Source organism: Plecotus auritus (genome assembly GCF_963455305.1).
Source record: "Plecotus auritus genome assembly, chromosome: 11".
In the NCBI taxonomy this organism is placed as follows: domain Eukaryota; kingdom Metazoa; phylum Chordata; class Mammalia; order Chiroptera; family Vespertilionidae; genus Plecotus; species Plecotus auritus.
Window position 1 is genome coordinate 47,085,360 of NC_137777.1, and position 12,420 is coordinate 47,097,779.

The following is a 12,420-nucleotide window of genomic DNA, read 5'->3' on the forward strand; positions in this document are numbered from 1 at the left end:
AGCTGGTTCTTTGAGAAGATAAACAAGATTGATGAACCTCTAGCCAGACTCATCAAGAAACAGGACCTAAATAAATAAAATCAGAAACAAAAGAGGTGAAGTAACAGCTGACATCACAGAAATACAAAGGATTGTAAGAAAATACTGCAAACAACTATATGCCAACAAATTTTACACATTCCTAGAAACATACAATCTTCCAAAACCGACTCAGGAAGAATCAGAAAATCTGAATAGACTAAAAACAACTAATTAAATTGAAGCAGTAATAGAGAAAAGGAGCAAAGAAAATGCTGCATTATTTTATAGAGGCTTAGAAATCACTGCTGTAAATGCCCCTCAGTGTAATTTATGCCAACCTTTCTAAAGGTTTTTTTGACATCCCTTTAAAGATCAATTATCTCCATATGGATTCATTCTTCTCTCATAATCTGTAATGTTGTGTCTCAAGTGTGGGTTTCAGTGAGGTGATAAATAGTTCTATTTTACTGTCTCAGCGACATGGCTACAACCCTGCAACAAATCTGCATCTATTAATCCTACTTCCTTTAGCGACACAATAACCAGGGCCTTCTGAGATTAGGAAGAAAAGCAAATTTCAAAGTCAAAACCACATTCCAAATTTCTTAAAAGATTTTTCTTGTTGAATTCTTTTGTAGAAACATTGGTCACCATTTAACATACAGTGGCAACAAAATGCACCCAATTTACATGCATCAAGAAGTCAATAAATCATAATACATGGACAACATGAATTTTAAACAGACAGTACTAAAAAGTAGCTCATGTTGCATTTATCCACAGTTATGGTGCTCCCAATAAGGAAATAACTAATATGAGAAATAAGAATTCCAGTTTCAACTTGAAATAAGGTTCTTTGTAAGAAGTAACATAAAATAATGGTTACATAAAGTAATTATCTTAAAGGGAACCATTTCTCAGAAATCACTTTGTGCAGAACACAAAGATCTTGGGAAAATGTGTATTTAGGTTAAGGACAAAAGGGTGCCATTTTTCGAAAGTAATTAATTACCTGAATGATGCAAATTTTTATTGTGTCCATAAATTAAAATGTCTTCCAATATGAAGATTTTATGCTACATATTGTGACACCTTAAGTAACTTTGCAGATGTTCAGCTAAACTGAAAGATTCTGTAGGACTGGGTTATTTTCAACAGGAAGAAAAACACACAACAGTAATCAAAAGCCCTTTCTAAACTCACAGGCAGTTTCTGGATATGGGATTTAATTAATAAAGAAAAATTTAAGCACCACAATAATATGCTTTTTTAGAAAACAGAAAGGACTGGCAATATACAAGTTAGGGACAAAAGCACACAAATATTTACCAAAAAAATTTTTTTAACAAACATTCTAATCCTCTCACCTGAAATAATTAAAAAAAAATTTTGGTGTGTGTATGGTACTATGTGAAAGATACAAACCACAATTCTGTTTAAGATATCAAGTTCTATTCTAATTTGATCAAAAGAGACTGTCATACTATTTGTACACAATAAGAATGGTATATGTTTATCTTTTCATTGTTTGATTTATGTTTTTCCTTCTAAAATCTATGATTAAAGGATAGCACTAAATTATTTTTAAGTGCACTGAAGCGAAATTATGGTAAATTGCCTTGTGGGGAAAATCAGTTCCTTTGTAAAAAAGAGTTCAAAGTACGTATTTGCAAATAAACTTTTAAAATAAGTTATAGCTGTAAATACAGCCATCTTATAAGTTTCCCTTCTTTTGCATCTATTTACCAACTTTAATAATTTCAGTGGCCCAAATAGTAATTTTAATTTCAGTTTTTCTCCTCCATGATGTCTTTTTTTTAAGCATGTGTAACAGGCCACATGCTAACAAACTTTAAGGGTTCATAAAATTAAAACTTATGATTCCTACACGGTTATACTTAAGTCAGATATACAAGATTGGAATAAATAACTTCAACCTAGAATCTGATTTAAATACCACAAAAGAAGAAAAAAAGACCAAAAAGAAAAAAAAAAGATTTCAACTCATGTAACTTTTGACTATTAGACTATATGTAGCAAAGAGCGAAATATAAAATATTTTTGCCTGACCAGTGTAGTGCACTGGTTGAGCATCAACCTGTAAAGCAGGAGGTCATGGTTTGATTCCCAGGCATAGCACATGCCTAGGGTTACGGCTTGATCCCCAGTAGGGGGGCATTCAGGAGGCAGTGATCTCTCTCAATATTGATGTTTCTATCTCTCTCTCTCCCTTTCCCTTCCTCTCTGAAATAAATTTAAAAATATACATATACATACATATATATATATTTTTTTCACCTCAAAAGAAGTTATGCAGAAGTAAAATTCATTAAACAAGATATAACATCAGGATTATGAATAGGAAATACTCAGACTCATTTAATTCAGATGAAAAGACATTTTGGAGGGAACACATCTTTCCTGTACAATGTAATTTGTATCTCATTAACCTTACAAACATCCTTTCCACTTCACCACTTATACCACAAACCTTCTGGACAGTTCCCATTTTCTATTTCTCTAAAAAAAATTTGTTTAGCCTCTTAATTTTCAAGTGTCATGTCAAACCCCTTGGTTCACTCTAATTCCATAATCACCATTGAAAAGAACCCACAATAATAATTTTTTTCATCTCATGAGTAAAAAACCACCATGTAATGATGCAAAATTGAGAAATTAAAAGTAAAACAATCCATTCAAAATAATATACTTAAGATATATGGTTTTATGTAGTACGAAGACCACATAATTGCTCATTCTGATTGACCTCTGGCACTTGAGACAAGAAATTAGAATGAATAACAGAAACTTAAAATACTTAAAGTCTGCGTCTGTTTTGTATAAATGTGGGAGTAAATAAAAGTGACTGAAATTATATGATTATGAATGTCTGCTGTGAAATAGTACAAAATTGATGTTGCCAGAAAGCGAGTAAAAAATCTTCAACTGACAATAAACATCTTATGTAATTTGGAAAAATCTTAAGGTTGAATTGTAACTATAGGGAACACAATAACAGAAAATGTTTTCATGCATATACACGTTACATAACAAATAAGCAAACCCCAAGTCAGGACAATACATCCATGACTGATAAATGATATTTGGATATATAAAGAAAGAGAAGGAAAAGATTAAATGTTGACTGCTGTTGATGAAAAAGCATTTCAACAATTTACACGAAATGATACTAAACAGTTTTTTTAAAAAGATGTCCTAAGAAAACCAAGCCACAATAAGTTAGTGTTTTCCATAATACATGCTGAATTATTTGATCCCATATCTAAACACTGTTACTGTCTTAATTCCTAAATGTTGTGACAGCATATTTAATCATTGAGGTACATTAGTTTACATCTTTTTATAGGTACTCTACGAGGGTTAATTTTTCTTTTCCAGTTTTTCATCTTCTTCACCTACTCCCAAGAAAATCAAAGGAAACATTCCTAGAATGCAGCCAATAGTCACCCCGACAGCTTTGCCCTAAGGAAACAAAACAAAACGTTTTTGAAAGTTATTTTATCGCTGTAAGAGGAAGCCCTGCTTAAGTATCTATGATAAACAATTACTATGTACTATAAAATTCAACTGTAACTGCATGTCTTTTGATCATAATAACTTAAATGTAAAAATAGGCTACAAAAATATTCTAGAACAAATGATATTTAGAGTTCAAAGCAACCAGAAAATTTTTCTTTTATCAAATTGCCATAAAAATAACATCCAAGAAATATTCAAGTAGAAAACACTCATTAAATATTGTACATAGTATATTTTAATGTCAGAAGACAAGAAAAATCCTCACCTAGATTCTTATTTTGACCTTAGATAATGTTTGTATTTATTTATATATATTTACAGAGACTATATTAGATTCCTGACTTCCCCATATACATGAAATGACCATTGCTAACAGACTCCACTTCCCACCCAAAATGTTAGAATGCCTGTTACTGTCATCCATGAAAACTAAGGCTTTCTCTGCCCTCACTTTAGGAATGCCAGTCAGTGAATTCCAACACAATTTTCTCAATGGGGCATAAAGTCAATAGGGCAGAGAAGGAGGAAAAAAATGGGATAGCCTTCCTTTTCTGGCTCCCTGATCCAGACCCTGAAATAAATACACACACACACACACACACACACACACATATATACATATACACACACACACACACACATATACATATACATGCACACACACACACATATATACATGTGTGTGTGTATGTGTGTGTGTGTATATATATATATATATATATATATTTAATCCTCAACTGAGGACATTTTTTTCTCTCCCATTGATTTTTAGAGAGAGCAGAAAAAAGTGCGAGAGACACAGAGAGAGAAATTTTGATGCAAGAGAGAAACCATTGGTTGCCTCCTGCACAGGGATCGAGCCTGCAACCAAGGTACTTGCCCTTGACCCAAATCAAACCTGTGACCCTTCAGTCCACAGGTCAATGCTATAACCACAGAGCCAAACCAGCTAGAGCAAACCAGCTAGGGCCATATTTTTCCATCATAAGAATAGTCACTTATATATATTACTAGAGGCCCGGTGCATGAATTCGTGCACCAGTGGGGTCCCTCGGCCTGGCCTGCGGGGATCGGGCCAAAACCAATCTCCGACATCCCCCGAGGGGTCCCAGATTGCGAGAGGGCACAGGCCAGGCTGAGGGACCCCACTGGTGCACAGTTGGGGCCAGGTAGGGACCATGGGAGGGCTCCAGGACATGTCCAGCCCATCTTGCCCAGTCCCAATTGGCCAGACCCCAGCAGCAAGCTAACCTACCGGTCGGAGCATCTGCCTCCTGGTGGTCAGTGCATGTCATCGTGACTGGTCAAATGGTCAAATGAATGGTTGAACACTTAGCATATTAGGCTTTTATTATGTAGGATTATTGGGTCTTATAATATTAGGCCCTATAGTTAATTATACTGGAGCAAACTGAGGACTTGAGTATATCTGTAACGTATGCAAGAAAATATTTTCAGAGTTTCAAACAACCAAATTACAAATGAGGCTTTAAAATACAACATATGTCAGTTAGAAACTACATGTGTACTGGCATATATTCTATTATAGGTAAATTTCAGAGTTAGCATATGTTATAACTAGATAGCTGATCACTAACTTCAACCACTACAGGCTGTTTATAATCAAATGTTATGTTACAGAATAGAAGATTTGACCCTAAGACGTAGCAAGCAAAGTCAACAACTAAGGAACAGAATCCATATGCTTATAGGGTTTTATCAATAAACATGCATACAAGTATATATATGACAGTTTAATATTTGACATGCTTTTTTTATAGAAGGGGGGAAATGGACCTGCTCATACATAATGTAGAAAAAAACAGAATTATCAATTATGTCAGAAGGCCCCAGGAAATAATCTTGTCTTGATTCCAACTGTTACGTTAAAATGTTAAGCCAAATTCCTAGAATGTTAGAATATCCTTACTCCTCAACAAGTCTGGCAGATTGATATTAGCTAACTAATCCACTTCAATTGATCTACAAATTGCAGGATACCGACACACATACACACATAATTTTTTATGCAGTGACAGGTCTAAGGTAGAGCCTGAGATTTGCATATCTAACCAGTTCCCAGGAATGTTGATCCTGCTGGTCCTGGCATTGCACTCAGAGAACCACTGCCCTACGCAACCCCCTTCTCACCTGGCTTCCACCATCGCCGACCTCTTCAGTGTGGCCTGCAATCTGTCTCTGTTCTAGTACTCCCAACCTCTTTTACTCTGCTTAGCTTTCTTTTTCTCTTTAATTTCCCAGAACACTGCGAACTTCTAATATTCTAAATATTTTACTTATTAGGTTTTTAAATTGTTTCTCTCTCCTCACGCTGCTAGAACATAAGATCCACCAGAAAAAAAAAAAAGATCTTGTTTTGTTAACCAATATATTCAAAGCTCCTAGGTCTGTGCCCTGCATATAATAGGTAAACAATAAATATTTGTTGAATTAATGGGTGAATGATTACACCCACCATCTCTAATTCAAACCTCTCCAACTCTTGACCTTTAACCCAAATGCCTACTCGGTATCACCACTTGAGTGTTCTACTAACATCTCAAATTCAACGTGTCCAAAATAGAACTCATTCTCTTCCCTTACAGAAGTTATTCTTCCTCCTCCTCTTAACTGGTAACATTGTGATCCATCCAGTTTCCTTCCTATTTAAAATAGCACTCCATCACCTGGGTATGAGGTTCAAGCTCCTTGGCACAGTTTATACATCGACAGAAAAATGCCTTTCTGTCCATTCTTACATCTCCAATGTTGTTTTCCATTATTGCTTCGATGTACAACTACTACATAGCATATCCCAGCAATTACTTAATCTTTTTTTAACACACCCTGTTTTTATCATGCTTTTCTACTTGCTAGTCAATATACTTGGAATTCTCCTGTTCACTTAGTAAATGTCTCACCAACAATTTTTTAAAATCAGCTTAGATCTAATAATCACCAAGAAATCTTCCCATGAAAAGAAACTTTTCCCCACTAAGTATTAATTCTTGTACTTGTGCTATTGCTATATCTAGTTTATAATTCCATTATTGCATATGTCACACCAAATTAGAATTTGTTTAAATGTCTGGTTCTCTACCTAAACAATCCTCAAGAGAACTATATTCATTTTATGTCTAGCACATAACTGATACCTTAAGATTAACTGAATTATATGAAGAATTTTTTAAAATGAAGTACATCTACCAAATATGAAGTCAATAAAAAAATTATTCTTCCTTTGAAAACTGCCAAGCCTTGGACAATTTGTGTTAAAAACTCCACTCAAATCAATTTTAGTCTCAAATTTCTCCAGGGACTGAACTTGCTCTGGCTACCCAAATTCATTTTCATCAGCCATGTGAAGTACTTACCAAATGTGTACTAACACGCGTTTGCCACATGTCAACTTGCTTTGGTGTGAGATCAGGAATTGACAAGCCTAACCTGGCAGCCAAAGCTTCGACATAGCCTGCAAGTCTTTAAAAAAATACACAAGGACAGAATATAAGTTGTTAAAGTCCTCAGATAGTAAAAAACGATTAACACAAAGAGAAACAAGGTAGTTTTTTTACCTATAATTAATTGGCACTCTAGAAATGGTATAAACATTTTCATAAACATTTTTGTGTATAAATTTTTATTATGTATAAATATATACAGTTTAAAACTATTTTCATATTACTATATTTAATACATAGGTAAATTAATTGACTTAGCAAACTTATTCTCTACCATTACTTTTAAAAGACTATTTCAAGGTATAGAAATTTTTTTACAACAATTTCAATTTATGCACTTATTCTACATTTCAAGTAAAGCACTTTAACATATGATATAAATTAATAACTGTCATCAAAAAGCAAAAATTTCCAAATTTATCAGATAGATATAATAAGAAAAACAGCCTAGAATTTTCATAACAACTTCAAGTATTTATCAATTCTAATTTACCTTCACTTATTGGATACTATCTTACTTTATGAACTGTAAGGGAAAAAAATGCCAATTAAACTATGCATACCATTGATTATGAGATAGATCCCAATGTCAGATATGTTAAATCTAAAAAAACTGTGCATCTAAGAATGGATAAAATGTGGTGTTTGTTATTTAATGATATTTTTTAAAAGGCAAAGAAGAAATAGTTCTTAAATATAAAGTCTCCCAACAAAATCTTTATCTCTAACAAAAAATAGTTGTTTTATGATGCAATCTAAAACAAAACAGCCTTACAATCTATTAAATCATTTAGTTTTATTAACTATAGAAAGCCATCACAGCAGCTATAATACCATTACTAACCTTAGTATTGGAAGCTGGGAAATGTAATGTTTGAAGGATGATATCATTATGAATTTATGCCAGAAATTCTAGGAATGTAAAATTTTTGCCTTGGCCCCAAAGCAAAGAAACTCTGTTTTTAACTGTAGCTTTGGCCCCAACTCCAGTGCAAAAGTCTAACATGTACGGTCAGACCAATTATAAAGCTGCCTTTGCCTAGACTATAGGGCTAAGTAGACTTCTATTAGCCCCAAATCCAAATTCTAAAACTTACCACTCCAATGAACCAAGGAAGGAAGAGACAAAACCAAAGACTGAGTACAGGAGTATGTTGATCACTACAATTAATGCCACCTTAGTCTAATTTATACTTCCCAAGCTTCCCCAAGCTCAGGGAGCAGCCCATTTGCCACTTAGAAGTGAGAGTGAAAAGTAGAAAGAGAGAAAACTGGTCTTTCTAAGTAGACATCCTCAGTTTGTTTCATCATTATTGCCACCGGGAGTAAAGAAAGCAAACACATTGTTCCTTTAGAAAGTTCCTTTCTCTAGAAAAAACATGCCCAGTCGGTAGCCTCACCTTTGAGCCACATCTCTTATTTGGGGGCTTAGTGGGAGGCAGCTGGGGTGGAATAATGATAGGGGCTCTTACTGTTAATCCTGTCTCAGCCTTGGAAATGTCTATAAAATACATACATATAAATAATTAACTCTGCTTACATTATGATAGCTTTAGGAAAATTTTTGTATATGTCAGAATTTCTTGAGAAGATTATTAAACACAAATGTCAAGGCCCCATCCCAAGAAACACTCATTATGTATGACTGGGGTGTGACCCAGGCATCAGTAGTTAATGCGCACCCAAGATTTAGTACTACCGATTTAGAAATTTTAAAATTTAGCTCTAAAACACAAATAAATGTCATATTTGTTTTTAGCCTTCCAATTACAGGATAATGGAGAAGAGAAAGAGAGCAAGTAAGTAAAGACATGCACAAATGAATAAATATATGGACCTACCCAAGACCAGCTAAATCTGACACAAGATTTCCCAAAGCAGCAGCTAAAAAAGTGAAAAATGGACAAGTAAATTGTCACATGGAAGTCATAAAAAGCATTATAATACATCACTAATTAATAAAGCACTGGTCTGGAAGTGTTACCACACTTCTCAAACTGAAACAAGTATATCCAAAGTAACTCACTGCATAGGTCTGAATTTCAAGATTTCATAATCGAGCACAATTCTCCTGAGATTACAGTATTCTACCTTCATCAAGGAGCAAGGTTTTTTCCTATTGTGGTAGCCAGTTTCCATTTTGGGTTCAAAATTAAAACACGTTGCAATATTTTGTAGTTGTTGTAACTTTTAGATAATGTTTGATAAAGGGAATTTGGATATTTGGGGGAAAGTAAAGCCACATGTACAACTCTGAAATTCTAGGAAATCAAGAAGAAATGTCTCTTACATTAATTCATCTACTTATGTGCTCCATACAACACACAGAACACAGAACTATCCCCAGATTTCACCATCATGAAGAACAGAGTGTTAATTGCGGGAAAAGCAGAAGATAGAACCAAATTAAATTTTCCATCTTGTATTTCCTTCTTTGATTTTTATACCCAACTTGAAAATAAATAATTTAATAGAGAAAAGGGGTAGAAAGGTTTCAGGGTGACCAGTAATTAAAAGAAAAACTTTTTATTAACATAGTCAATGTAGTAGATTATTGTTACCCATTAACTATCATACAATACCTAAAATTTCTCAGAAAAAAATAGTATTATGTACACAAAATTAAGAATTAAAGGAATAGGATTTAGGAGATAAACTAATAGACATTTCAATGAGTAAATGCATTCAAATAAATTATCCCCTTCTATACTTAACCTACTGAAATGTTTTTTAAATAAACAGATAATAGAATATTATTATTATTAAATACCTGCCATAGTTGAAATTCCCAAAATAATTCCAATAGACATCTCAATATGGGTTCCCTGAAAAATTATTACAAAAAAGTTAATCTTAAAATATTAAAGCTCTAGTGACTATAAAAGAATAGCGAAGCATTAATAAAAACAGATAAAGTAGTCAAACATGTTATTGCAGCAAAATTATAAAAATATGCAGAAATATGCATATATAATGCAGTAATTCACTTAATTACCAAGGATATGCAATATGCAGAACTAATATCAATATTTCTTCATTAAAATTAGGTTTTTGGAAAAATAAAAAATACCAACACAGATACAATACAATTCATCATTAAGAATCTAAGATTTATATTTTTTTATCACAGAGAAAGGTGCTTTAAAACTCTTTGAGCACGAAGTCAACAAACTCACCTAAATTTTAAATTCTGAATGCTACATCTATACTATTGTTATTTATCCTATAAAATATTGAAAAGACAGGCTAAACCAGTTTCTAAGAACCCAAAATATCATAAACTTCAAAAATTACCCTTATAACACTTAGGTCTTTAGCCATTAAGTACTGGGACTATCTGATTCATTCATAAGTAACAACATTTGATACAAGAGAGCTAAAGCAAAAATGAGGCCCTATTGTATTTCCACCGCATTTATTTATTGGGAGAGTTTAAGACTTTCTACACAACTCTCTCACTCCTCTGAAGAAAAGAGGATTTCACATTTTTATTTCTACTTTACAGGAAGGAACTGAAGTGAAGAAGATGAAACTATCTAATGGGTTATTACATAGACTAAATTAGAAATCCTAGACCCTGTGATGCTAGCTCAGTTCCAGTCCTTGGGCAATGCTGCCATAAATGCACATACTTTTCAAAAGCCCTCTTGAATACTAATGCTTGAACATTAAAAGAATCTCCATGACGTCTGTGGAGAAAAAAGAGAATGCCCTGTCTGGTATGTAGAAATATGCATTAATCAATTATTTCTAAAACTGGAGAGAAGCTGAGCTAAGTTTTCCTCAATTTTCTCTCCCCGAGCCTTTTGGTCCCACCTCTTTAATATAAATTCCTATAGACTTTGGCCCAAACAGCTAAAAAGTCTCCCAGGCACTTAAAATGACAAGATTGTAAAGGTATCCAAAGAAAGAGATTTCTGAAGAAGGAAAAAAAAGAACAGGCACAAAGAAAAAAGATGTGTATCTTTACATATGGATACAAACAGCAACAACACTGGGGCTTTAATACACAAGAGAAGCACCTGACAGTTTCGGAGTATGGAAAATAAATACAGCATTGTTAATAGCAATGACCCAAGAAGAATCTGTTTGCAAGACATGTATTTAACAAGTATTTAAGTGTTTAATCATTTGATTAAATTTAAGGAACCTGAAGGTCCTTCTAACAGCATAAAAACCCTCATATAAAGTCAGTCAGTTTGAAGGCAATAGACTATCCATGCCTTTTTTTTCCATAGTTACATAAAATTTCAAGTTAACAGGTGAGCTGGAAATGACAAACGAATTTAATACTGGTTGTCTTAAAGGTTATACTTGGTTCATCACCTGAATATAATTAATCTACTCTAGAATTCTAATAAATGTTATACTAGTTAAATTACAAGAAAAATAATCCCCAAACCCACTGGGATTTTCTATAAAAATAGAATAAAGAGCTATAACACCAAAAGCTTAGTATGATTAGCAGTCAACAATAAAGGTCAAATCTAAGAAGTTACATAAGAAGTTTTGTAATTTTTATTAATACAACTGGGGCAGCAGCAGGCCAGAGGGCACACCTGGAAGAAAAGAACCAAATGCCTATGGCATGACAGAAAAGCAGAATCAAAGACCTGCTCAACTTAGTATCTTAAAGCAGACACAGCTGCCCCACAGTGTCAGGAGGCAATCAGTGTTTTTTTAAAAAGGTAAAAAAAATTCTTATGAAGGTAGGGCGGGATCCAGGTGGAGGGGGACAGTGAGGAAAAAGGGGGGATATCTGTAGTTACTCTCAAAAATGAAGATACATTAAAAAAAATTTTTTTTTTTGCTATTTCAGAAAACTTTTTTTCCTTTTTTTTATTACATATAGTAGTACATATATCTCCTTTTTCCCCCCCATTGACCTTCCCCCAGCCTCCCCTACCCCCTTGTTGCATGCCCTCATACCACCCCACCCCCCAGTGTCTTGTGTCCATTGGTGTGCTTATATGCATGCATAGAAATCCTTTGGTTGATCTATTTCCCTCCCTCCCCAACACCCCCCAGCCTTTCCGCTGTAATTGACAGTCTGTTCAGTGCTTTACTGCCTCTGTATCTATCTTTTTATTCATCAGGTTATAATGTTCTTTATTTTCCATAAATGAGTGAGATCATGTGGTGTTTTCTTTCATTGCCTGGCTTATTTCACTTAACATAATGCTCTCCAGGTCCATCCATGCTGCTGCAAATGGTAAGAATTCCTTCTTTTTTATAGCAGCTTAGTATTCCATTGTGTAGATGTACCATAGTTTTCTGATCCACTCATCTGCTGATGGGCATTTAGGCTGTTTCCAAATCTTAGCTATGATGAATTGTGCTACTATGAACATAGGGGTGCATATATCCTTTCTGATTGGTGTTTCTAGTTTCTTGGGAT

At 33.9% G+C, this 12,420-nt stretch overlaps 1 protein-coding gene across 2 annotated transcripts in view; it reads right to left on the reverse strand.

The window, feature by feature from the left end:
• Nucleotides 1-1,237: 1,237 nt before the first annotated feature.
• The window catches only part of TMEM65 (transmembrane protein 65), a 43,202-nt gene continuing 32,019 nt past the window's right edge, over nt 1,238-12,420 (reverse strand). For both annotated transcript variants that reach the window (XM_080646874.1, XM_080646873.1), the window contains 4 exons: nt 9,793-9,847; nt 8,864-8,906; nt 6,936-7,041; nt 1,238-3,504 (listed from right to left, as the gene is read on the reverse strand). In XM_080646874.1, coding sequence (XP_080503000.1) covers nt 3,403-3,504; nt 6,936-7,041; nt 8,864-8,906; nt 9,793-9,847 — 306 coding nt within the window. In that variant the 3' untranslated portion in view covers nt 1,238-3,402. The remainder of the gene's footprint in view (nt 3,505-6,935; nt 7,042-8,863; nt 8,907-9,792; nt 9,848-12,420) is intronic.